Source organism: Thalassophryne amazonica, chromosome 12 (assembly GCF_902500255.1).
Source record: "Thalassophryne amazonica chromosome 12, fThaAma1.1, whole genome shotgun sequence".
Lineage (NCBI taxonomy): Eukaryota > Metazoa > Chordata > Actinopteri > Batrachoidiformes > Batrachoididae > Thalassophryne > Thalassophryne amazonica.
Window position 1 is genome coordinate 11001373 of NC_047114.1, and position 26183 is coordinate 11027555.

The window sequence follows — 26183 nt, forward strand, 5'->3', positions numbered from 1 at the left end:
TGATTTGGCGCTATATAAATAAAATTGATTTGATTCCTTTAAAGAACGCCTTTTCTTTTTGTATTGTTTTTTTTCCCCTCTGTTTTAAATAGTCCACAAACTATCTCCATCTGTTTACTCTGAAGTCACATTTAATCTTGAGAGATTTTGCGAGATTTCCTGTCTCACCTGGGAATGTTTGTGTGTGAAATCTGTTCGTGTGTGGTGTATTGTTTTTACCGTGTGGTTGAACACCACACACTGTACGACCAAACCTGTTAGAGCTATGATTTTATCTCCATGTGTGTGGTCTCTCAGGTTTTGGAAACTTAAGCCTGGGTCCCACTGAATAATAAGCCATGCATGGGTGTGTCAGCAATTATTCGAAGAATGACCCACGTTTTCATCTATCACGTATCCGCTATGAAGGTGCCTCTATCTGCCTCTCTGTACCCCACATGTGCCATGTAGCAGCCTCTAGTGAGCCACGACCGACCTGTCATTAGAGCTTCGAATGGCTCGCATCAGCCACGCTAAGCCACGTAGTGCCATGATAGCACCATGATAACAATGTTGGGGCACATTTAGGCATGGGCTTGGTCCAAACCTCCAGCCCTCCCACACCTGGTCACTTTAAAGTGTGGGTTTTCAATTCACAGATTCACAGCAGCATTTAAAGATGTCACATTTTTTAAATGCAGTCCAAAAATAGACACTCCAGCACAGTCTCACGGTTGTGCGCTGTGCGCCAGGCTGCTGTCCACTTGTAATGCACCAGACCAGCTAGAACCGAACCAAGGGCTCCTGGACAGCCGCCTCTGTGCTCCTCACTGGCTCTACTTCTTCTGCAGCTTTAAACACACACACACTGTGATCCCACTTTTAACTTTGTGATTGTCCATTTATTTCTGCAAAATCACTCTTTTGCGCACACGCCGCTGTTCTCCATTCATGGACAGCCGCGTCTGTGCTCCTTCTCACTGGCTTCCTTTCCATCCATGGCTTGCTGGATTTATTTTTTCCCTGGCTTTAAAAACAGTCATTTTCACACCATGATCCCACTTTTAACTTTGTGTTGGTCCATTTACAGTAGTGTTCAGAATAATAGTAGTACTATGTGACTAAAAAGATTAATCCAGGTTTTGAGTATATTTCTTATTGTTACATAGGAAACAAGGTACCAGTAGATTCAGTAGATTCTCACAAATCCAACATGACCAAGCATTCATGATATATGCACACTCTTAAGGCTATGAAATTGGGCTATTACTAAAAAAAAAAAGTAGAAAAGGGGGTGTTCACAATAATAGTAGCATCTGCTGTTGACGCTACAAACTCAAACGTATTATGTTCAAACTGCTTTTTTAGCAATCCTGTGAATCACTAAAGTAGTATTTAGTTGTATAACCACAGTTTTTCATGATTTCTTCACATCTGCGAGGTATTAATTTTGTTGGTATGGAACCAAGATTTTGCTGGTTTACTAGTGTGCTTGGGGTCATTGTCTTGTTGAAACACCCATTTCAAGGGCATGTCCTCTTCAGCATAAGGCAACATGACCTCTTCAAATATTTTGACATATCCAAACTGATCCATGATACCTGGTATGCGATATATAGGCCCAACACCATAGTAGGAGAAACATGCCCATATCATGATGCTTGCGCCACCATGCTTCACTGTCTTCACTGTGAACTGTGGCTTGAATTCAGAGTTTGGGGGTCGTCTCACAAACTGTCTGCGGCCCTTGGACCTAAAAAGAACAATTTTACTCTCATCAATCCACAAAATATTCCTCATTTCTCTTTAGGCCAGTTGATGTGTTCTTTGGCAAATTGTAACCTCTTCTGCACATGTCTTTTATTTAACAGAGGGACTTTGTGGGGGATTCTTGCAAATAAATTAGCTTCACACAGGCGTCTTCTAACTGTCATGGCACTTACAGGTAACTCCAGACTGTCTGTGATCATCCTGGAGCTGATCAATGGGTGAGCCTTTGCCATTCTGGTTATTCTTCTATCCATTTTGATGGTTGTTTTCCATTTTCTTCCACACGTCTGTTTTTTTTGTCCATTTTAAAGCATTGGAGATCATTATAGATGAACAGCCTATACTTTTTTGCACCTGTGTATAAGTTTTCCCCTCTCCAATCAACTTTTTAATCAAACTACGCCATTCTTCTGAATAATGTCTTGAACGTCCAATTTTCCTCAGGCTTTCAAAGAGAAAAGCATGTTCAACAGGTGCTGGCTTCATCTTTACATAGGGGACACCTGATTCACACCTGTTTGTTCCACAAAATTGACGAACTCACTGACTGAATGCCACACTACTATTATTGTGAACACCCCCTTGTCTACTTTTTTTTTTTTACTAATAGCCCAATTTCATAGCCTTAAGAGTGTGCATATCATGAATGCTTGGTCTTGTTGGATTTGTGAGAATCTACTGAATCTACTGGTACCTTGTTTCCCATGTAACAATAAGAAATGTACTCAAAACCTGGATTAATCCTTTTCAGTCACATAGCACTACTATTATTATGAACACTACTGTATTTCTGCAAAATTGCACTTTTGCACGCTGTGCCATTCTGCATACACAATGAGGTGGTCGCTTTAATTATATACACCTGTGGATCACTTTCCAAAAAAGAAAAAAAAAAAAATTTCTTCATTTTTTTCCGCAGCTTACAAGTCACCGTGATATAACTTTTAACTTTGTGTTATGTCTTCAAAATTGGTCTTTTGCACGCTCTCCTTTCTGTGTTGCTGCACAGCTCTGCGCTGCTTTTAGCGGCGTTACTGGAGTTATATCTTCCGTGGCTTTAAACACACATCCACTTTCACACAGTCATCCAAATTTTAAATTTGTATTCGTCCATTATTGACTGAAAATCACTCTTTCGTGAGCCTGGGTTCTGCTTACATGCTTGTTTTGGAGCGTGATGAATCACTGCCTCAGTGCGCAGTGCGCACACACAGGGTAGCTCATGTGATCCATTAACAAGATATTAAATCAACTACAGACATACTTTTACAGCTAGGAGCTGTTTTATCAAGCTGTACAAACATTAAACATACAAGTAGTTGCCTTAAGTTGTTCAAAATACATTCAACATGGAGCAGGAAAGAAAGAAAAAAAAAATCGTCCAGATGAAACAGTCCACTATGATTCCAGAAGCGATTAGGTGTTTTCATCCAAGGTTTGGCAGAAAATGATTAATCTGCTACTAAATAATTATTTTATATACAGCGTCCAGCGCACAGAGCAGGTGGAATTGTGTGCGCAAGAGGGTAGCCGCTCCAAAAATAGCCTCTCAGGTCTTGCGTAGCTTCCAGGCGCATGGATAATGGGCTTTTAGCAGCCTCTTAAGCACCACACAAATGCCTCTAAAACCTCATACACAAGCGCTGTTTGTGCCCCACGCTGTTGTTGCTAAATTTTTGAACATCTTGAAATTAGCGCTCAGAGAGGAGCTTCATTAACTGAAGATAATGCCTCTAAGAGCCACTATTCTCCCACGATAGTTGAATAAGCCCTCTCACGGCAAAGAAAATGTGCTGCGTGGCTCATTATTCATCATTCATTATTTGGTGGGATCTAGGCTTTACAGATAATTTTAAAATCCTGCCATGTGAACCAGGTTTAAGCAAACGCTGTTCTAGGTCAGAGACCAAAATTTTCCGGATAGCGTTACACTGGTCTTAATGAGGTACAGTGGCAATTTTAATGATTACAGTATCATATTATTTTGTTAAATTTAAAAGATAAGCTTGTAAAAGCGTGTTTTCTCGCTTAAGTTCAGTAGTGTTGCTACATTTGTTAGTCAGGAAACGCCAAAGAGAGATTTTCAATCATAATTATAGAAAAAATGATTTTATTCCAGGCACTATGATTATCAGCCCTCCACTTCATTAGCAGCCCGAGGCTTGCCTAATAGACATTCTGATAGTATATGTTAGAAAATGGTAAATATGCTCATTTAAAAGCACAGTCACCAAGCAGGCTGTAATTTTATTTATTTATTTTGGTGCTTTGGATACTGTTATGTTAAAATGACATTACAACAGGAAAACAGTCAGAAATTAATTATATTCTATGTGTTGAAGCACTGACATCATTCTGTGCATACAGCAGGTCTTTCAGAAATATTTAATGAAGTAACACCGGCGGACTGAAGGACACTCACGGACATCTGTCTCTGAAGATGTGTTCAGGGAGGAGGTATGGAGCATCCATGTTCCTTAGCTCAATCACCTGAAGGTCGAGCAGGAAGAACTAGATTAGAACAGGAAACCTTTTCTCTTCACTTCAATAGGCATCACTTTACCAAAGAAAAGCCAAAGAAAACAGGGCATCATTGGCATATTGCTAAAGTTAAAAACCAAAGCAGCAAATAAAGATCTCATCACTGATTAACCAATCATATTTTTAATTAAATAATTAATTTTGAACACACTGCACAAAATGACCCACCAACATATTTATAATGATGTAGGCTTTTTATTATTTTTATTTTTTAATTCTCAATCTCATTGTGATTAGATTTGGGGTTCAGCATTTTACTCACAAATACTTTTTTGCAGATTACATGAACAGCAATTTTTAGGAATCCTGGTTAAAATAATGATCGCTGCAAAAATTTCAATTTCTAACATGCTTGAAACTGATCGCCCATGAACAGAAGATGATCCACAAACACCCAGTTCAGAAACATACAGCTTTCCACTTAGCAAGAGAAATGCTGCATCTACTGTTAATTAAGTCACCAATATAACATTTAATTCTCAGGAACACTGATTTGGGTTTAAATTAGATTCTTATTCACTTCTATATCTTATTCACATATCTCAGCACGCCTTGGCCCGACCAAAAAGCCCTGCTATGGAGGTGGGCACTACCACTGAGGTGTCACCTAGATTTACAGAATTTAATAGTATTTCATTAGGCGTGCTGACGAAACTCATGGCGTTTACAAAAAGCACAACCTGTTTGTTTGATCCTATACCAACAAAAGTATTTAAGGACCTGTGGCCCACTCTTGGGCCGACTGTGCTGGAAATTATCAATCTGTCATTAACCTCTGGATCTGTTCTGAAATGTTTTAAATCTGCAGTGATTAAACCATTACTTAAGAAATCTAATCTTGCCCCTAGTGTATTGAAAAATTAAAGGCCGATATCAAATCTATCATTCTGTTCCAAAATTTTAGAAAAGGTGGTTTCAGGGCAGCTCATGGACCACCTCTTTGAGCCGCTGCAGTCTGCTTTTAGGAAATATCACTCCACAGAGACAGCGTTCACAAAAGTAGTGAATGATCTTCTGTGAGCAATGGACTCAGACACCACTGCGGTTTTGGTGTTGTTAGATCTCAGTGCTGCATTTGGTACCGTGAATCATCATATTTTGCTTGATAGGTTGGAGAATCTTTTTGGGTTTACTGGAAGTGCCCTTGCCTGGTTGACGCCATATCTGTCCAGTCGTTCTCAATGTGTTTTGTATAATAACACTACCTCTAACCTTAGTGACATGAGATTTGGGGTTCCACAGGGATCCGTTTTAGGCCCCTTGCTTTTCTCCCTGTATGTAGCACCCCTTGGGTGTATAGTGCAGTGTTTTGGGATTGCCTTTCATTGTTACGCTGATGATACTCAGATGTACATGCCGAGAACTGCGGGAAATCTCACTCCCATAAAATCCCTGGAGGACTGTCTTCTATCAGTGAGAAGTTGGATGTCTAGTAACTTCCTACTTTTAAAATTTGATAAGACTGAAATAATGTTCTTGGTCCAGCGAGACATCGGCATCAGTTTGACCAGCTGGCACTCGTCCTGAGTTCGTGTGTCATACTGTAAAGCCGACATGGACCTCCAGAACTGCTGCAGTGTTACCATACTATTGCAGTGTTACCGTATTACTACAAGATTGCCATATTCTTGCAGGACTGCCGTATTACGGCAGGGTTACCATACTGTTGCATTCCTACAGTGTTACTGCAGTGTTACAGTATTATTGCAGTGCAATTACTGCAGTGCCACAGTATTATTGTAGTGTCACTGTATTACTGCAGTGCTACAGTGTTATTGAGGTCTTACAGTATTATTGCAATGTTACTGTATTACTGCAGTCCTACAGTGTTATTGCAGTGCTTCAGTATTATTGCAATGTTACCGTATTATTGCAGTGCTACAGTGTTATTGCAGTCCTACAGTATTATTGCAATGTTACTGTATTACTGCAGTCCTACAGTGTTACTGCAGTGCTTCAGTATTATTGCAATGTTACCGTATTATTGCAGTGCTACAGTGTTACTGCAGTGCTACAATGTTATTGCAGTCCTACAGTATTACTAGTGTTACAATATTATTGCAGTGCTACAGTGTTACTACAGTGCTACAGCAGTCCTACAGTATTATTGCAGTGCGACAGCACTGTTTCAGTCCTACAGTATTCCTGCAGTCCTACAGTATTATCGCAGTGCTACAGTGCTACTGCAGTGTTTACGTATTACCATATTTTTCGGACTATAAGTCGCAGTTTTTTACATGTTTTGGCCGGGGGTGCGACCTATACTCCAGAGCGACTTATAAATGAAAAATATACCGGTAGATTCTCAATTAATATACCGTAATAAAACAATTTTACGTGATAGAGTCGCTGTATGTTTTAAAATGGCCACCGGAAACGGAAATGCAATGCATCATGAGCACTGTAGTATGGCGGCTGCCCTATAGGTCACGCTGGTCGCGATAACCAATCAGAGAACAGAACATTGGACGCGTATTCCTCACCTCACCCAGACATTGATTGTGAAACAGCGTGTGAAGCAGACGAACACGGTGCTTGCTGATATTCCGGGAGGGCTAACAAAACAGCTTCAACCCTTGGATATTAGTGTGAGCGGAGTGTTTAAGTTGACGCTGAGAGCTGCGTGGGAACACTGGGTGAGCGACGGCGGAGGATTAGCGTCTGCACTTGGAAGGAGCTGGTGTCAACACCATGGGGAGGTCATGAGCTGTGCAGGTAGGTGCTGCACAAACATCGGCAGCTGACACCTGGTGTGTACTACAACCCCTGGCAATAATTATAGAATCACCGGCCTCGGAGGATGTTCATTCAGTTGTTTAATTTTGTAGAAAAAAAGCAGATCACAGACATGACACAAAACTAAAGTCATTTCAAATGGCAACTTTCTGGCTTTAAGAAACACTATAAGAAATCAGGAAAAAGTAATTGTGGCAGTCAGTAACGGTTTCTTTTTTAGACCAAGCAGAGGGAAAAAAAATATGGAATCACTCAATTCTGAGGAAAAAATTATGGAATCACCCTGTAAATTTTCATCCCCAAAACTAACACCTGCATCAAATCAGATCTGCTCGTTAGTCTGCATCTAAAAAGGAGCGATCACACCTTGGACAGCTGTTGCACCAAGTGGACTGACATGAATCATGGCTCCAACACGAGAGATGTCAATTGAAACAAAGGAGGATTATCAAACTCTTAAAAGAGGGTAATTCATCACACAATGTTGCAAAAGATGTTGGCTGTTCACAGTCAGCTGTGTCTAAACTCTGGACCAAATACAAACAACATGGGAAGGTTGTTAAAGGCAAACATACTGGTAGACCAAGGAAGACATCAAAGCGTCAAGACAGAAAACTTAAAGCAATATGTCTCAAAAATCGAAAATGCACAACAAAACAAATGAGGAACGAATGGGAGGAAACTAGAGTCAACGTCTGTGACCGAACTGTAAGAAACCGCCTAAAGGAAATGGGATTTACATACAGAAAAGCTAAACAAAAGCCATCATTAACACCTAAACAGAAAAAAATTAAGGGCTAAGGAAAAGCAATCGTGGACTGTGGATGACTGGATGAAAGTCATATTCAGTGATGAATCTCGAATCTGCATTGGGCAAGGTGATGATGCTGGAACTTTTGTTTGGTGCCGTTCCAATGAGATTTATAAAGATGACTGCCTGAAGAGAACATATAAATTTCCACAGTCATTGATGATATGGGGCTGCATGTCAGGTAAAGGCATTGGGGAGATGGCTGTCATTACATCATCAATAAATGCACAAGTTTACGTTGATATTTTGGACACTTTTCTTATCCCATCAATTGAAAGGATGTTTGGGGATGATGAAATCATTTTTCAAGATGATAATGCATCTTGCCATAGAGCAAAAACTGTGAAAACATTCCTTGCAAAAAGACACATAGGGTCAATGTCATGGCCTGCAAATAGTCCGGATCTTAATCCAATTGAAAATCTTTGGTGGAAGTTGAAGAAAATGGTCCATGACAAGGCTCCAACCTGCAAAGCTGATCTGGCAACAGCAATCAGAGAAAGTTGGAGCCATGATTGATGAAGAGTACTGTTTCAGAGACTGCAAGCTGTTATAAAAGCCAGAGGTGATGCAACAAAATACTAGTGATGTGTTGGAGCGTTCTTTTGTTTTTCATGATTCCATAATTTTTTCCTCAGAATTGAGTGATTCCATATTTTTTTCCCTCTGCTTGGTCTAAAAAAGTAACCGTTACTGACTGCCACAATTATTTTTCCTGATTTCTTATAGTGTTTCTTAAAGCCAGAAAGTTGCCATTTGAAATGACTTTAGTTTTGTGTCATGTCTGTGATTTGCTTTTTTTCTACAAAATTAAACAACTGAATGAGCATCCTCTGAGGCCGGTGAGTCCATAATTTTTGCCAGGGGTTGTATGGTCCACAGCAGTGTTGCCACAGTTACTTTGAAAAAGTAATCCAATTACTGATTGATTACTCCTTGAAAAAGTAACTTAGTTACTTTTACTGATTACTAGTTAATAATTTAGATTACTAGTTACTTTTTCAGTTACTTTCCCCAGCTGCCAACAACAACCCTCTGCCACCTCAACATGACAATGATATGATAATGATTTTGCCAAAACTCACTTTATAGTCACCCTTTCTTGACTTCAATGAAAATAAATACTTGTTTTATAAAAAGTAAAATAAAGACCTCTTTCTTGACCTCATATTTAACTGTTGACAGCACTGTAACAGTAAAACTTGCAATTTCTAACCTGCATTGTTTATAAATGTAACTATTAAATTCTTTCTAAGATTTTTCTAACATTTAAATTCTCTCTAAACATTTTACTTGTCTTAATTATTATTATTATTATTATTATTATTATTATAAGTAGTATTAGTAGTTGTAAACAAAAAAGGCTTCAAAACTGGACCTTTAATCTAGGGGTGTTGTGGGAGGGGGGGCACATCCCTGCCCCACGCCCCCATTCAATCTGGATTCGCCCATGCTTTGGCGTCTGAGCACAAAGAATGGATAACATTTATTTATGTAGAAAACATGACCAGATTTACAGGTAAGAACGTTTTATTGCGTTTTCACATCATGTGGTCCTCAGAAAGAAAGTTTAGGTGCATTTGAGTGGAAAATAGTGTTAGTTGTTGATGTGTCGCGGAGGATCAGCTGTTTTAGCGAGAAGATACGAAGCGGCTCTAAACAAAGGAGAAAAAAAGCATAAAAATGTCTTTGTAAAGCTCAGTGCAGGTGTGCTGTTGTCACCGCGCTTTAAGAGGTGAGGATGAGTCGTAACTGCCGCAGAAAACCGCGGATGAAAAGCTCACAGCTCGCTTAAAGTGGGCAGTTCAGTCGAATCCTGACCCCCTGCCCACGGACCAAGTTTAATGCTGCTATTGACCCACAATGCAAAAATAACAGTAACGCACAGTGACTTGGAGAAGTAACTTTAATCTGATTACTGATTTGGACAGATTAACGCGTTAGATTACTCGTTACTAAAAAAAACTGGTCAGATCAGTGGTCAGTGGTCCACAGTGGGTAATATGTTAGCAAAGAACCGTTCAGCGATGGTGCGGATTATGGTTCAGCTCGCAATGTGGTCCGCAAAATATAAACATATCCGTAGGTAAAATGCAGCTCATGAGAGGGCACTCAAGGTTTGTGTGACTGTTCCTGCGACTTCTGACTACCATAGAAAATAAAAATTTCAACATTACTGATAACAAGACAACGGAGAAGGCCCGAAAAAATGCCACCAAAAAGAAAATCATACTCTGCAGATTACAAGTTACGACTAGTGAAATATGCATCCGAAAACGGCAGCCGTCACAATATTATCATCTGAACTTTTCATGTTAAGTTAACATACCTGTATGTCCATGCGACTTATAGTCCAGTGTGATTTATTTATGGTTTATTTTTCTTTATAATGGATAAAGTGGTGCGACTTATACTCCGGTGTGACTTATAGTCTGGAAAATACGGTACTACATGCTTCAATTTGCTACAAGACTCTGAGGTTTATACTTTAGGTTCCAAAATTTGGAATGAAATGAATAAGAATTTTCTATACTTGATATTATCGGTGCATATATGTCAGTTTCACAAAGGGATTGAAATTTGGTCCCCCCCAAATTTACACAATTAATTGATTACCATGCAAATACTGTGATTGCATTTTGAATATTTATAAAACAGTGTCTGGATTTCAACAAAATGATTCTCAGTTTAAGAAAAAGTGATTAAGTTTCCACCTCTTTCATAGTGGCTAACGTACTGTCCTTTAATTGGGATGTGAGGAGTCTTCCACATGATCAGGACAAAAGTAATAAACCAGCTGCAGCATAAAAAAATCCAACAGTAATGATCATGTACCTTGCTGACATGCTGACAGAATGGCGGGTTGGCGATCATCTGGCTGAGGAAGTTGAGGTAGGCCGCCACCAGCGCCATGATGCCACAGCGAATAAACATGGGCATGCTCTCCTCGTTGGTTAGAGACATGTCCTGCAGTAAAAACCACAAGTATGTTTTCTTTAAAACGCAAACCTTCTGGAGTCACTTCCTCTCAGAAAACATGCTGACGTGAACACAGTGTGAAGCGATGCAACGATTAAAAGCTGCAGCAAAACGTTGCAAAGTGGCAAAATCAGAATGAAGTTACCTGCAGAGCGACTGAGAGCCGAATGAGGTCGATGATGACTTCCTCATTGGCAAGCTCAATGGTCAGAATGGCAAGGGTAGTGAAGAGCAGTTCAAAGTTTTTATGGACGTTATCGTCTTCTTTACAGCCCAGGTAGATGTGACGGTAGAGCTGCTGACCGTGCTGCATGCCAAAGAAAAGAGAAGACAAAACAAATGTCAGTGAAAACAAAAAGATGAAGCAAAAGAAGTAAGCCGGTTAAACGCTCACCCTAAATTAAATAAATTCCTACCCCAACACATCGTAAAAAGGAAAAATAATGTTTTCAGTATGTTTTTCTAGTTGCTTCCACATCTTATGTGTGACGATGTCATCAAATCAAATCAATTTTATTTATATAGCGCCAAATCACAACAAACAGTTGCCCCAAGGCGCATTATATTGTAAGGCAAATCCATAAAATAATTACGGAAAACCCCAATGGTCAAAACGACCCCGGGTGAGCAAGCACTTGGTGACAGTGGGAAGGAAAACTCCCTTTTAACAGGAAAAAACCTCCAGCAGAACCAGGCTCAGGGAGGGGCAGTCTTCTGCTGGGACTGGTTGGGGCTGAGGGAGAGAACCAGAAAAAAAGACATGCTGTGGAGGGGAGCAGAGATCAATCACTAATGATTAAATGCAGAGTGGTGCATACAGAGCAAAAAGAGAAAGAAACACTCAGTGCATCATGGGAACCCTCCAGCAGTCTAAGTCTATAGCAGCATAACTAAGGGATGGTTCAGGGTCACCTGATCCAGCCCTAACTATAAGCTTTAGCAAAAAGGAAAGTTTTGAGCCTAATCTTAAAAGTAGAGAGGGTGTCTGTCTCCCTGATCCGAATTGGGAGTTGGTTCCACAGGAGAGGAGCCTGAAAGCTGAAGGCTCTGCCTCCCATTCTACTCTTACAAACCCTAGGAACTACAAGTAAGCCTGCAGTCTGAGAGCGAAGCGCTCTATTGGGGTGATATGGTACTATGAGGTCCCTAAGATAAGATGGGACCTGATTATTCAAAACCTTATAAGTAAGAAGAAGAATTTTAAATTCTATTCTAGAATTAACAGGAAGCCAATGAAGAGAGGCCAATATGGGTGAGATATGCTCTCTCCTTCTAGTCCCCGTCAGTACTCTAGCTGCAGCATTTTGAATTAACTGAAGGCTTTTCAGGGAACTTTTAGGACAACCTGATAATAATGAATTACAATAGTTCAGCCTAGAGGAAATAAATGCATGAATTAGTTTTTCAGCATCACTCTGAGACAAGACCTTTCTAATTTCTAATTTTAGAGATATTGCGCAAATGCAAAAAAGCAGTCCTACATATTTGTTTAATATGCGCATTGAATGACATATCCTGATCAAAAATGACTCCAAGATTTCTCACAGTATTACTAGAGGTCAGGGTAATGCCATCCAGAGTAAGGATCTGGTTAGACACCATCTTTTTAAGATTTGTGGGGCCAAGTACAATAACTTCAGTTTTATCTGAGTTTAAAAGCAGGAAATTAGAGGTCATCCATGTCTTTATGTCTGTAAGACAATCCTGCAGTTTAGCTAATTGGTGTGTGTCCTCTGGCTTCATGGGTAGATAAAGCTGGGTATCATCTGCGTAACAATGAAAATTTAAGCAATGCTGTCTAATAATACTGCCTAAGGGAAGCATGTATAAAGTGAATAAAATTGGTCCTAGCACAGAACCTTGTGGAACTCCATAATTAACCTTAGTCTGTGAAGAAGATTCCCCATTTACATGAACAAATTGTAATCTATTAGATAAATATGATTCAAACCACTGCAGCGCAGTGCCTTTAATACCTATGGCATGCTCTAATCTCTGTAATAAAATTTTCTGGTCAACAATATCAAAAGCAGCACTGAGATGAGTCCACTGTCTGAGGCCATAAGAAGATCATTTGTAACCTTCACTAATGCTGTTTCTGTACTATGATGAATTCTAAACCCTGACTGAAACTCTTCAAATAGACCATTCCTCTGCAGATGATCAGTTAGCTGTTTTACAACTACCCTTTCAAGAATTTTTCAGAGAAAAGGAAGGTTGGAGATTGGCCTATAATTAGCTAAGATAGCTGGGTCAAGTGATGGCTTTTTAAGTAATGGTTTAATTACTGCCATCTTAAAAGCCTGTGGTACATAGCCAACTAATAAAGATAGATTGATCATATTTAAGATCAAAGCATTAATTAATGGTAGGGCTTCCTTGAGCAGCCTGGTAGGAATGGGGGCTAATGTTGATGGTTTGGAGGAAGTAACTAATGAAAATTCAGACAGAACAATCGGAGAGAAAGAGTCTAACCAAATACTGGCATCACTGAAAGCAGCCAAAGAGAACGATATGTCTTTGGGATGGTTATGAGTAATTTTTTCTCTAATAGTTAAAATTCATGAAATCATTACTAGTTAAAGGAATACTTGGCTCAATAGAGCTCTGACTCTTTGTCAGCCTGGCTAAAGTGCTGAAAAGAAACCTGGGGTTGTTCTTATTTTCTTCAATTAGTGATGAGTAGTAAGATGTCCTAGCTTTACGGAGGGGTTTTTATAGAGCAACAGACTCTTTTTCCAGGCTAAGTGAAGATCTTCTAAATTAGTGAGATGCCATTTCCTCTACAACTTACGGGTCATCTGCTTTAAGCTGCGAGTTTGTGAGTTATACCACGGAGTCAGGCACTTCTGATTTAAGGCTCTCTTTTTCAGAGGAGCTACAGCATCCAAAGTTGTCCTCAATGAGGATATAAAACTACTGACGAGATAATCTATCTCACTCACAGAGTTTAGGTAGCTACTCTGCCCTGTGTTGGTATATGGCATTGGAGAACATAAAGAAGGAATCATATCCTTAAACCTAGTTACAGCGCTTTCTGAAAGACTTCTACTGTAATGAAACTTATTCCCCACTGCTGGGTAGTCCATCAGAGTAAATGTAAATGTTATTAAGAAATGATCAGACAGAAGGGGGTTTTCAGGGAATACTGTTAAGTCTTCAATTTCCATACCATAAGTCAGAACAAGATCTAAGGTATGATTAATTATGAATACCCTGGGTGTCCTGAAGCGCGAGGTGAAATTCAGATGGCTATTTCCTGTTGTAACTGCAGGTCAACAGCTGATAAACGAGACAGCTGAGTCAATGATTAATACATTTTAATCAATTTAAACTCTTGAGTTGGAGGCAGTAACGGTTAAGCCCACAGCTCTGTACATAAACCTCAAATACAAGCTTTCAAAGGATTATTTCTTCACCACATCACTTAAGATTCATTTTAAGCAGTCTTACCTTCTTCATGAAGGCAACATCTTGCTTGGAAATTTTCTCTCTCTTAATCTTCAGAGCCGAAACATTAGGAATGATCCTAAAACACAAAACAACAAACTACACAATTATTAACATTCAAGATTATGTCTCACTTAACCTGTTTATGCCCAGATTTTTTTTACAAGTGGAAAAAGTTGCATTGGTACCTTTGAGATTTTTTCATTATGAGTAGAAAATGACAGATACACTTCGGCAACCATTGTTGCCAGTGGGACAAAACGGGTTAACATTACATAACACCAGTTTGGAATCTTGTAAGATGATGAACCTTCTTTCAATAAATCCAGGACTTTTTTTCAAAGAATAAAACAAGTTACTGAAAAATGAGTTTAATCACTAATGAATGGAATACAGTACATCACAGATTGCTCTATCACCTGATGCCGCGAAGCTTGGCGCGGTTATCGTGGCGATCAGTGATGTTGTGGAGGATCTCGAGCACCAGCTGCCTCAGCTCACTATCCTCCATCAGGGAAATGGAGAGCAGCGGATCCAAGAAGGAAGGGGGCAAAGCTGCCACCATGGACTTGGACTTGAAGCCAGACGTGACCTGAGGTACAACAGGGGGGTGCATTAAGTCATCATGGAAACACTATTGTAAGATGGTTTAGAGGTTGCTGTAGAGATTGTGACATTTTCTCTCTTGCTTTAGTAAGAACTGAAAAGTTTGGACACTTCTTTTTCCATTTTTAGTTTGAAGATTTAAAATTCAAGTACGAACCCCTGTGTAGCATCAGAAGAACCTGGACCTCTGGACTGGGGAGTTTTACTATTTGCAAATTTTTCCATCCAGATTAAAGGCAGATAGCTGCACAACACACGTTCTCGAATAAAATGGATGCATTAAGTTTGAAATACTGGCTATAATGAGGGAAAAGAATATGAAAAATTTTTTGAACTTCTAGGACAAAGTTACCATGTTTCTGGCAGTACAAGTCATGTTTTTGGCAGTACAAGTCATGTTTTTATTTGCTAATCTGGGAGATCCTGCAAGCCGCAGGATACAAACAAAGAAAAAAAAAAAATCACATGTTGGTCATGAATAAAAACACCAACTATTTATGTAGCGCTTTCCCAGGAATCAAAACACTAAATTAAACAAACTCCAATAATAAAAGTAAACTACAACAATGCACAAAACACCCAAATTAGAGCTGATAAAAAAGTCAGATAAACTCATGTTTTCATTAGTCTTTCCAATAATGGTGTGGGCCAACAGAACGCATCCATCTGACAATTTATTTTGTCCAAACTGCATCAAATAGCATCCAATATGTTGTCCATTGCACATTTGTCCATCTTACGTATTTTGGGGATTTAAAAGTCCTGATGTTAAATAACAGCACACCCTGTGGCGTGCACATGTGCTACACTGAGTTTCTGCCCATTGTTAAACTTGACCCAAGGGAAACTGTTAAAAGGTAAGCTTCACATACAGAAAAAATGGTGTGACATGTTTTATTTCTCTTCTTGAGACATTTTTTGAAACCTTAAAGCAGACAGAATTGACCATACACGTGCCACGAAGCTAGCTTTATCATAGTAGTTTAAAAGGAGTCTGCCTGAGCAGAACTGCTTTATTCTGGCTTTACAAATGGCAGCAGGAGAAATGGAGAGGAAAATGGGAGAATAATCTCACCCTTTACTTTCACCCCTTCATCCACTGGAGGTCAGACCCACCCATCGGAGGCTACACCAGTGGGGCTGATGGCTCCTCATCCCTTCATGGGAAAATCTCAAAAGCACTGATCACACCTCACCAGACATGATGAGGACAATGTGACTGAGTGCTGAGATGGTTAATAGGCATCATATTTTCCAGATTATAAATTGCACCTTTTTTATTTTTAAAATGTTAAAATATAAAACGAAACAGCTTTTTCAAATAACAAAATAGTTGCTATTTAATTTGGGATTTTTGTCCATTGTTGCTGTGTTTGTTTCATTATTGGAATTTGTTCAGTACTTTCATTGCTGGGAAAGTCCTGTTTAAATAGTTATAATAATTATACGTAAACAGTCTCACCAGAGTATAGAAGTTGCAGGACCTCCCAAACTACTAAAAAAATAAAAGAAGAAGAAGAAAAAAGGAATTACTCCAGAAAATACAGTACTGACATTTTCAGCTTGTTAAAGAACTGCATCACTTTCCTCATTTTAGACTTGATCAGATCCAATCAGTTTCATTCTGACTGATGAGATTGCAAAATACAGTGAGGAAAGTATTTGAACACCCTGTGATTTTGCAAGTTCTCCCACTTAGAAATCATGGAGGGGTCTGAAATTTTCATCTTAGGTGTATGTCCACTGTGAGAGACATAATCTAAAATAAATAAATAAATAAATCCGGAAATCACAAGGTAGGGAGGTGCCAGCCCGTGAACAATTTCATAGACTAGTAGCAGAATCTTAAAATCTGATCTCACTGGGACAGGAAACCAGTGAAGGGATGCCAAAATGGGTGTAATGTGGTCAAACTTTCTGCTTCGTGTCAAAAGTCTGGCAGCAGTATTTTGAACCAACTGGAAACACCTAATGCTGGGCTGCGGCAAACCAGAAAATACAGTGAGGAAAATAAGTATTTGAACACCCTGCAGTTTTGCAAGTTCTCCCACTTAGAAATCATGGAGGGGTCTGAAATTTTCATCTTAGGTGTATGTCCACTGTGAGAGACATAATCTAAAATAAATAAATAAATAAATCCGGAAATCACAAGGTAGGGAGGTGCCAGCCCGTGAACAATTTCATAGACTAGTAGCAGAATCTTAAAATCTGATCTCACTGGGACAGGAAACCAGTGAAGGGATGCCAAAATGGGTGTAATGTGGTCAAACTTTCTGCTTCGTGTCAAAAGTCTGGCAGCAGTATTTTGAACCAACTGGAAACACCTAATGCTGGGCTGCGGCAAACCAGAAAATACAGTGAGGAAAATAAGTATTTGAACACCCTGCAGTTTTGCAAGTTCTCCCACTTAGAAATCATGGAGGGATCTGAAATTTTCATCTTAGGTGCATGTCCACTGTGAGAGACATAATCTAAAAAAAAAATAAAAAAAAATCCAGAAATCACAATGTATGATTTTTTTAGTAATTTATTTGTATGTTACTGCTGCAAATAGGCATTTGAACACCTGTGAAAATCAATGTTAATATTTGGTACAGTAGCCTTTGTTTGCAATTACAGAGGTAAAACGTTTCCTGTAATTTTCACCAGGTTTGCACACACTGCAGCAGGGATTTTGGTCCACTCCTCCATACAGATCTTCTCTAGATCAGCCAGGTTACTGAGCTGTCACTGAGAAACACGGAGTTTGAGCTCCCTCCAAAGATTTTCTATTCGGTTTAGGTCTGGAGACTGGCCAGGCCACTCCAGAACCTTGATATGTTTCTTACTGAGCCACTCCTTGGTTATCCTGGCTGTGTGCTTCGGGTCATTGTCATGTTGCCAATTACCAGTGCGGATCTGGCTCTATCTGCTGTGGCGACCCCGGACAATAACGGGAGCAGCCGAATGGACAACAACAACAAGTGGAGTGGAGGTGGACTTTTTAGAGGCAGACTAACAGGTCTTTGAGGGCCAGAATTTCTGCTGATTGGCAGGTGTTGAAATACTTATTTGCAGCAGTAACATGCAAATAAATTATTTAAAAAAAATCATACCTTGTGATTTCCAGTGGACATGCGCCTAAGATGAAAATTTCAGACCCCTCCATAATTTCTAAGTGGGGAAAACACAAAATCGCAGGGTGTTTAAATACTCATTTTCCTCACTGTACATGTCTGTTCAGATTCTAAATCATTCTGATTAATAAGGAATTATTAGGCTCCATGTAAATGCACAGAGAGCTCCATCAACTCCAGTGCATCATTTAATAAACACTGCTGGTCATTCATGAGTATATGAAAAAAACTAACATGCTGTCAAAAATATATTTGGTGCTTATAAAACATACTGTTCTAGTAAACATTTGAGCAGACTGGAGACAATGCCTCCCCCATCCCCCACCGCCCCTCAGACACCATTCATGGCGTCTCATTGAACCAAAGGCGATGGATGTGTTGGATGAAAGCAGCTACCAAAGGAATCATTACCAAACAACCTGAAGAGTGTAGAAAAGGCCTTTCTGCTGCAGTCTGCAGTCACACCTCTGGAGATCATCCTGCAGCATCAGAATCACAACACTGGCAACAACCCCACCCCCATGGCTCTGCTGGTGCACCTCCTTATAAATACTGTGACCTTTTGCCCCTCCACCAGCTGCACAGAGGAACCAGGTGGCAGCAAGGAAGGAAGGAAACAAGAGTCAAAATAAATTCTTCTGTTGCGCGTGCATGTCTGAGAAACGATGAGCACCTCACACTGATGTGTGCACGTTGTTACCAGCCGCAACTTGTGACCTTGTCAATGGGATGATTTGTTACCGAGCAGGTTAATGAAGGGAAAATAAAAATGTTCATGAAGATGGAAAAACAAAGATTTTTTTTTTCACCCCAGATTTAAAGGACCATATGCACATTTTGATGTTTGAGCTCAGTACATAAGATTAGCATTTGTGTTACGTTACAGTTGACCATTTTTCAAAGTGCACAACTAAAACTACGGTCATTTCTGGACTATAAGCAGCTACATTTTCCCACACATTTTGAAGACTGCGTCTTTTACAATGATGCGGCTAATTTATGGATTTTTTACAGGCTTTTTCATAAGTTGAAATACGATGCTGTGATGCTGTAGTTGATTTCCTGAAAGCTGCACTAAGGTCTTATCCATTCGTTTTAGTGAAGAAAAGTCTCTCTCCGGCACTTTGCGCAAGAGTTTCGCCATCTCCCCCCCCCCCCCCCCCACTCTTCCAAACCAGTTCTCTGTCTTGGTGCAACAAGTTGAAAAAATCACAGCGCCTCATTAATGTCTCATTTACCAGACTCCATCCGATCCTGGCTGCACGTGATGAAAGTTAGAAAAAGTTAAAATTACTCAGTTCTCCATGTGGAGCACAGACACCGTGTGCGCACGCTGGTTGACGTACGCGTCAATATTTACGTGTAACACTTAAGAGGAAAAAAGCATTTACGGTATGTATTTAATTAAAAGTTTATAAATCTTTCTGTCCAACATCTTTCTGTGTAAATATCTCATGTTACAATGTGGATAAGTGCGGCCTATTTATGTACAATTTCTTTTTTAAATTGGTGGGTGCGGCTAATATTCAGGTGTGCTCTATAGTCCGGAAATTACTGTATTCATACAGCACCAGAACACAATACTGCCCTAGAAGTATTGCCCTAGAATGCAAGACTGCAACGTATCATCCATGCAGCAGACAAGGTGATCAATTGCAATCTGCCATCCCTACAGGACCTGTACACCTCCAGGGCCCTGAGGCTAGCAAGGAAGATTGTGGCTGATCCCTCTCACCCAGGACACAAACTTTTTGTTACCCTCCCCTCTGGCAGACAGCTGAGGTCCATCAGGACTAAAACCTCAACACACAAAACGGCTTCTTTCCATGGCAGCTAGACTTATAATGCCAGAGATCCCCATTTATCCCGTCTCCCCCTACTCCCACAAAGTACAGATTGATCATTCCTGTACTGTTCATCTGCATGCCTGCACAGCCCCACTCCACTATTTGTCTATTTGAGTTTTTTCCTTCTTACAGAAGTATTTCCTTTTATTTTTGTTTATGCACCAATGACACCAGATCAAATTCCTTGTATGTGAGAACTTACTTGGCAATAAATTTGATTCTGATACTACCATAAAGAAATAACTGACCAATTACAACTGACCACTGCTGCTAAAGAATTACTGACAGACAAATTTTGCAACATGTATTTCCAAAATTCTTTCAAGAGCAAAATGCATAAAACATGCAAAGAAAATGAGCACAAATAAATTAAAGAGTCAACATACCTGCATCATGCAGGATAGGAAACAGAATTACGTTTCAATCTGAACAGTAGAAACTACTCAACTTTTTTCACTGTGGTTTCTGTCACAGGACGGCAAATCATTCTAATCGCATGGCGTATGATCTGCTTGTAAGAGAGAAACACAGGCTGTGCAAATTTGAATTCAACCAGAAAAAAAAGACAGTAAATAAATATTTATTATAAGCATAACAGGAGATGATTCAACAGTAAATGCAGTGTGTCTGTTAATTAGGATTTCTCAAAGTGAAATAACCCACATGATGAAATAATTTTTTAATTTAGTCATTTCAACATTCAATTTCATCTTCATTAACTATGTGATTGCTTTTAATGTTGTAATCAGGACAGAGTAAAATGTGAGTACTAAAATATGAATTTTACTATTCTAGTGATTGTGAATGTTTTGAAATTATGCACAATAGGGGCGGGGCTTCTACTACCTGTGCAAGTATCTTATGGACTGAACTTTGACTTCATGGACATGTTTAATGATTCATTCATTTAATGTTAAAATATAAAAGGAAAGTTTTTTTTTCAAATAACAAAATAGTTGCTCTTCAAAGAGCCTTAGAAGTGTAGCAGCAGGTGTTGGTTTTCACAGATGACAGGTGAGCTGGACTCTCAGGATTTAACCAGATGAAGGTCTCCTCAGCAGCTTTGACCTCTTGGTGGAGTTTTTGGAGACACTTTCCTCACATTTTGAAGAACAGAGATGTTCTCTTCTTCCTTCTGGATTTCAGCTTTTGGTGTTCAGCTCCGTCCGACCACTTCAGCTCTACCCGGCCTCACTTCAAACAGTCACTGAAAAAAAGCTACCAGCAGGGTGATGTCGATCACTCATTTTTCTGCTTTTTGCTCCTAATCTCTGTGGTTATGACTCACAGACTGTTTCGCTTTTTCTTGCTGCAAATACATGGCGATTGTTGCTGTTGTTCATTGGATGCCCAAAACGCCAGATAGTGACATAGAAATCTCCGCCCTATCTGCGCATCCAGACATGTTATTGCTGCATCTATTTTTGCAAAAAACATGAGTGGATACGGCACAATGATCGCCTGGCATGCGCGGTGTGAAAGGCCCTTATGCAAGATGTCATGGGGCATGAGGCAGGGTACACCTTGGACAGGATGCCAGTCTATCACAGGGCCACATATAGACAGACAAACACATTCACCCCCGCACACACACTTACGGTCAATTTAAAGTTTCCAATCCATCTAACCTACATGTCTTTGGATGTGGGAGGAAGCCAGAGCACTTGGAGGGAACCCACACAAACACGGGGCGAACATGCAAACTCCACACAGAAACCCCCCAGGTGGGAATCGAACCCACGATGTCCTTGCTGTGAGGCAACAGTGCTAACCACTGATCCATCGTGCTGCCCCCAAACACAACTGGACAAGCTAAAAGATTACAAGCTGCCACATTTTCCAGAGTACAAGTTGCACTCATTAAAAAAATTCATTGTAAAAAGGAAGAATGTGTATAAGTCGCACCTTCTTTCTGTATGTGGAATTCACTTTGTTCCCTGATGTTGAGTTTAATAATAGACAGGAACTCCATTAAGCATATGTGCACACATCAGCATGTACTGTTGCTTTAACACAAGCACTGTTAAATTCCAAAAAAATAAGCAAGGTGGACAAATAAAAGTGTGCTGGACAACATACTGGATGGTATTTGATGCAGTTTGGATACAAAAAATCATTTGACATGGACTTTTGGCCCAAAGCATTTCAAACAATATGCTAAAGCTGTGAGTCCCCTTGATTTTTAATCAGCTCTTTAATTTGGTATGTTTCTACATTGTTGTGTGCTTCTTATTATTGGAATTTATTCTTTTATTAATGAAGTTTATTTTGTTTTGTGCTTTCATTCCTGGGAAAGCCCTATATGAAGTTATTATTACTGATAACAAATGTGTGATGTTGTATACAAGCAGCACTGGAGTATAAGTCGCAGGACTTCCCAAGTTAGTAAAAAGCTGTGAGTTATACTCCAGAAAGTTCAGTAAATAAGGGCACTGAACACTTTCCTACTTTTAGGAATTATAGTAATTGTGCTATCATGTACAAAAGACTGTTATGAGGTCTGACTTCCAGAGGTGCAAAACTTGTAGGTGGAGTGAAAAAGGAGCTGACAGCAAGCAAAAATGTGACACGAGCTAAATAAATAAATGAAACCAGCAGCTTGAGATTCAGAGGTAACGAGGAAAACTCACCATAATGAGAGAGCTGAGCAGCATGGTCTGGATCCGCTTGGTGCCCTGATGTCTGAATCCAAAACCACCACATCAGTTCCCAGAAACGAGGAAACAGAGATGAAAACAGGAAGATTGAATCAGTTCATCATAAAAAAGCCTGTTGTGTAGAAATCTATTTTTCCCCAATTTCAATGTTTAGAAATCTATTTTTCCCCAGTTTCATTCTATCTCCTTTAATATTCACATCTGAATGTCAGCAAAAAGAGCAAATAAAACCAAAAGACGGCCAGAGTCTGTAACGTTAAACACTTCAGACTCTGTAGTTCGGTGATTCAGCGTTCCAGTCTGGAGCCTGGACAGCTTGCATTTGAGCATCATTTTGAGAGTCGACTCAGGGGAGGTGATGGTTTCAATATTAGAGAGGTGGGCTTGTGATCAGAGTACAAACAGTTCGATTCCCCGTCAGAGCAGAGAATCACTAAGGTCCCTTGAGAGAGGTCCTTAATCCCAAAATGCTCTTGGTCTGCAGCTGAGCACCTAATATCAGTGGGTGAATATAAGGCATCAGTGCAGAGCATGTTGTGTGTCTACATCAGATGGAAAAGTGCTACAGAAATACAGTCTAGTTACCATTTAATGGGGGGTTTCGTTTATGTATAGCTGCTGGTGCTTAAAGTGTTTATTTATTTATTCATTTTGTACACAACTGGCTGCAGCAGCAGTTTGTAGAAACCCGAAGTCATTGGGGGAGGGCTGTGTGACTCACCCGATCTTGACAGTGTCCAAGGTGTGACAGGGAGTCCCATAGACTGGCACCTTTCCCATGATGAACATCATGACTTCAGCTCGCTGGTAGTCTGGCAGGTTTCCACCGAAGAATCCTGGCAGCAGAACATGAAGGAGACACAGTGTTTTTTCTCAATTACACATAATTCATGGAGAAACAACAGTCAGACATAGCAAGTCATCAACCGCAGTTTTCTGAAAACACAGATCTGCTAAACAAAATCTACATGCTAGGTCAAAACAAACACAATTCTTTAGATGTTCAAGGTGTTTTTAACAGGTGTTCCACAGCTGGTCTCACTGCAGTCTTAAACCCTAGTCAGACTGAATAATGATCGATAAATAACGAGCCACGTACCATGAATTTTTAGAAACTTCCCTTTCACACTTGCAGATACCCTTCTGTCACAAATCACCCCTGACACCTTTCTCCACCCTGCTTGCACTCTCTTCCACACTCTCTATTACTGTGGATAGTTGACCCCACAAATATTCAAACTCATATACCTTAACCACCTCAACTCCATGTAACCACACTATTTCACCGGGCTCCCCCTCACCCACACACGTATTCAGTCTTGCTCCAACAGAATTTCATTCCCCTTCTCTCCAGAATATACTGTACCTCCACCTCTTTCTCCAGTTGTCTTCAGTTAAAAACAAAACTGGTTCAGTATCATAAGTTATTACCCTACAGAGGGTCTGTAATACCAATACCAATTTGTTGATCTGGACCAATAAGAACACAATGCGGAGCGTTGTTTCATGTTGGTTTTGAGTGTGAATGATGTCGAGGTGCAAACTTGCCTGTCTCAGGTCTGGTGTGTTGCTTTGGGGGCAGCCAAAATTTGTTACCAAAGTCATGACGTGCACCCAACAACACTTCACACTGGGACTGAATGAAAATTAAAGTGTTTGTACAACAAAAGGTCTTTCTACATTCTCAATGAGCATGCTCAGTAGTGTGAGCTCCCACCTCTGCTGGTGACGTGGGGACTATTTGCCTACTCCTCGAAAACACGCACAAGTAGCGGCTCTTGCAGTATATTTCACAGGGTGCTGTTGTCCTATGATCACCCACAATCCAAAAAAGTATTAAAACAAGATGAAACGGCTTAATCCAGCTTGCCTCCCAACATGTTGCCATATAAAGTACAGACCTGATAATCCACCTCAAAACAAAAGTAAACTGCACCTTCGGCCAGAAGTTCAGCTGCACCTTCGGCCAGAAGTTCAGCTGCACCTTCGGCCAGAAGTTCAGCTGCTTTTAGTGCGCATTTTACCGTTTCTAAATGCTTAAAAAATATAATGAGTTGGTGCTTTCTTTTCATGACAACTGGAGCAGTACAATTTGTTTTTGATGAATAAATGGAACGTTGCGTTTTTATAGCATTTTGCAGTCTGCCTGCCCAGGCTTCCCTATGGAAAAGTCTGCTGTCTTTACGGCTTTTCTCCAAACCACAGCTATCATTTGTGCAACACATTTTCACACAAGCTATTTTTACTGTCGTAATACTGAATGATTTTTATGACTAAAGGTGTGACAAAAATGTGTGCACAGTGCGTACAGACAGTAGCGGTGTTGTTACAGGCCAACCAGACAGCATTTACAGGGATGGGCAAAGAAAAAAAACCTGAAAATCGGCAGGGGCCGGGGGCCGCCGCAGGCCCCCAGCAGGATCCAGGGGCAGTGTCCCTCCCTGGTGGGGGCCCACAGGTTTTGAGCATTTTAGAGGCATTTCAGGAATTTCCATTTTCTATTTTTTATATGCTGGGGTATGTGGAAACCTTACTTACTCATCAATCAACCTTACTCTTCTTATAAAAGAATCTGTCTATGTATACCTTCTTTATTTTAATATTGATTGAAGTATGTGTATGGGTGTGTGTTTGAGGGTGGTCATTGTTTTTGAGGATGCACAAGCAAATTTCGTTGTGTTGATTGCTGTGCAATGACAATAAAGGTGATGCCATAGCATTGGACAGATATCAGTGAACTTGCCAAAACGTTTCTGTAAGTGTCTTTCTTTAACCTGCAATGAGCTCTGAAATATACTGAAACTTCATGCAAGTATGTGTTAATCATTTAAAGAGATTAAAACCTATCAAAACAACATCTGTGGTATAAAACAGTGACTTTATTAATATTTACATGTAAAATGTATGCTTACAAATTACTGAACAATAATAAATTTCTAAATCACACCATGTGAATTTGCACCACAACTACTTATGTCAATCAGCAGGAAAACCCCACAGGCACGTACAGCATAGTATCATTAAAAAGCAAGCATACACAGCACCAGCTGTACCGCAGTCGATGAAATTTGCCAAATACAATATAAAAATAAAATTGATGCAGGCCAATTTCAGCATGCAGGCAAAATATACATCATCATTTTTGAATGGTTTATCTATTAAAGAGTAAAAACTGAAGGAAATCAATTGTAAGGCCTGAAAGAAGTACCCATGAGTAAGGCAGTGTAGAACCTCCACTGCGTACAGGATTAGAGCTGATAGCGCCAATGTTATCTATTAAATATTGTCTTATTATTGTTCTGATTGTCACATCTGGGACACATTTAAGAGACTTTTTTCACAGTTCCTTGGGCAAACTACAGGCATTTGTTGCAGTGTTATCCATAGATTCAGTCAGGTCTGTGTAGTTACTCGGAGCCTGCATGTCCACATTAAAAGGCGCTGCACCCCACAGTGTTCTACATGAGCGACTTCTGGAGTACTCAGTGTGCAATGTGCCAAACAATGTACATTACAACGATCTGTTATCTAACACAGAGTGAAGACTGTTCTGGACCCAACAGGTGCCAAGGCAGATGACCAACATTGGTCCAAAGGAGTGAAGTGTCACTCCAACTGAATCAAGAAAGAGACCAAAGAGGCATCACAGGAAGCTAACTGTGGCCACTGTCTTTCTCTTGTAAACAACAGA

The 26183-nt window shown here is 40.0% G+C and overlaps 1 protein-coding gene across 3 annotated transcripts in view; it reads right to left on the reverse strand.

Moving 5' to 3' along the window:
* efr3a (EFR3 homolog A (S. cerevisiae)) overlaps nt 1-26183 on the reverse strand; it is a 240982-nt gene that overhangs the window by 19006 nt on the left and 195793 nt on the right. For all 3 annotated transcript variants that reach the window (XM_034182373.1, XM_034182372.1, XM_034182374.1), the window contains 7 exons: nt 23214-23328; nt 22466-22517; nt 14686-14858; nt 14270-14345; nt 10962-11123; nt 10673-10804; nt 4172-4239 (listed from right to left, as the gene is read on the reverse strand). In XM_034182373.1, coding sequence (XP_034038264.1) covers nt 4172-4239; nt 10673-10804; nt 10962-11123; nt 14270-14345; nt 14686-14858; nt 22466-22517; nt 23214-23328 — 778 coding nt within the window. The remainder of the gene's footprint in view (nt 1-4171; nt 4240-10672; nt 10805-10961; nt 11124-14269; nt 14346-14685; nt 14859-22465; nt 22518-23213; nt 23329-26183) is intronic.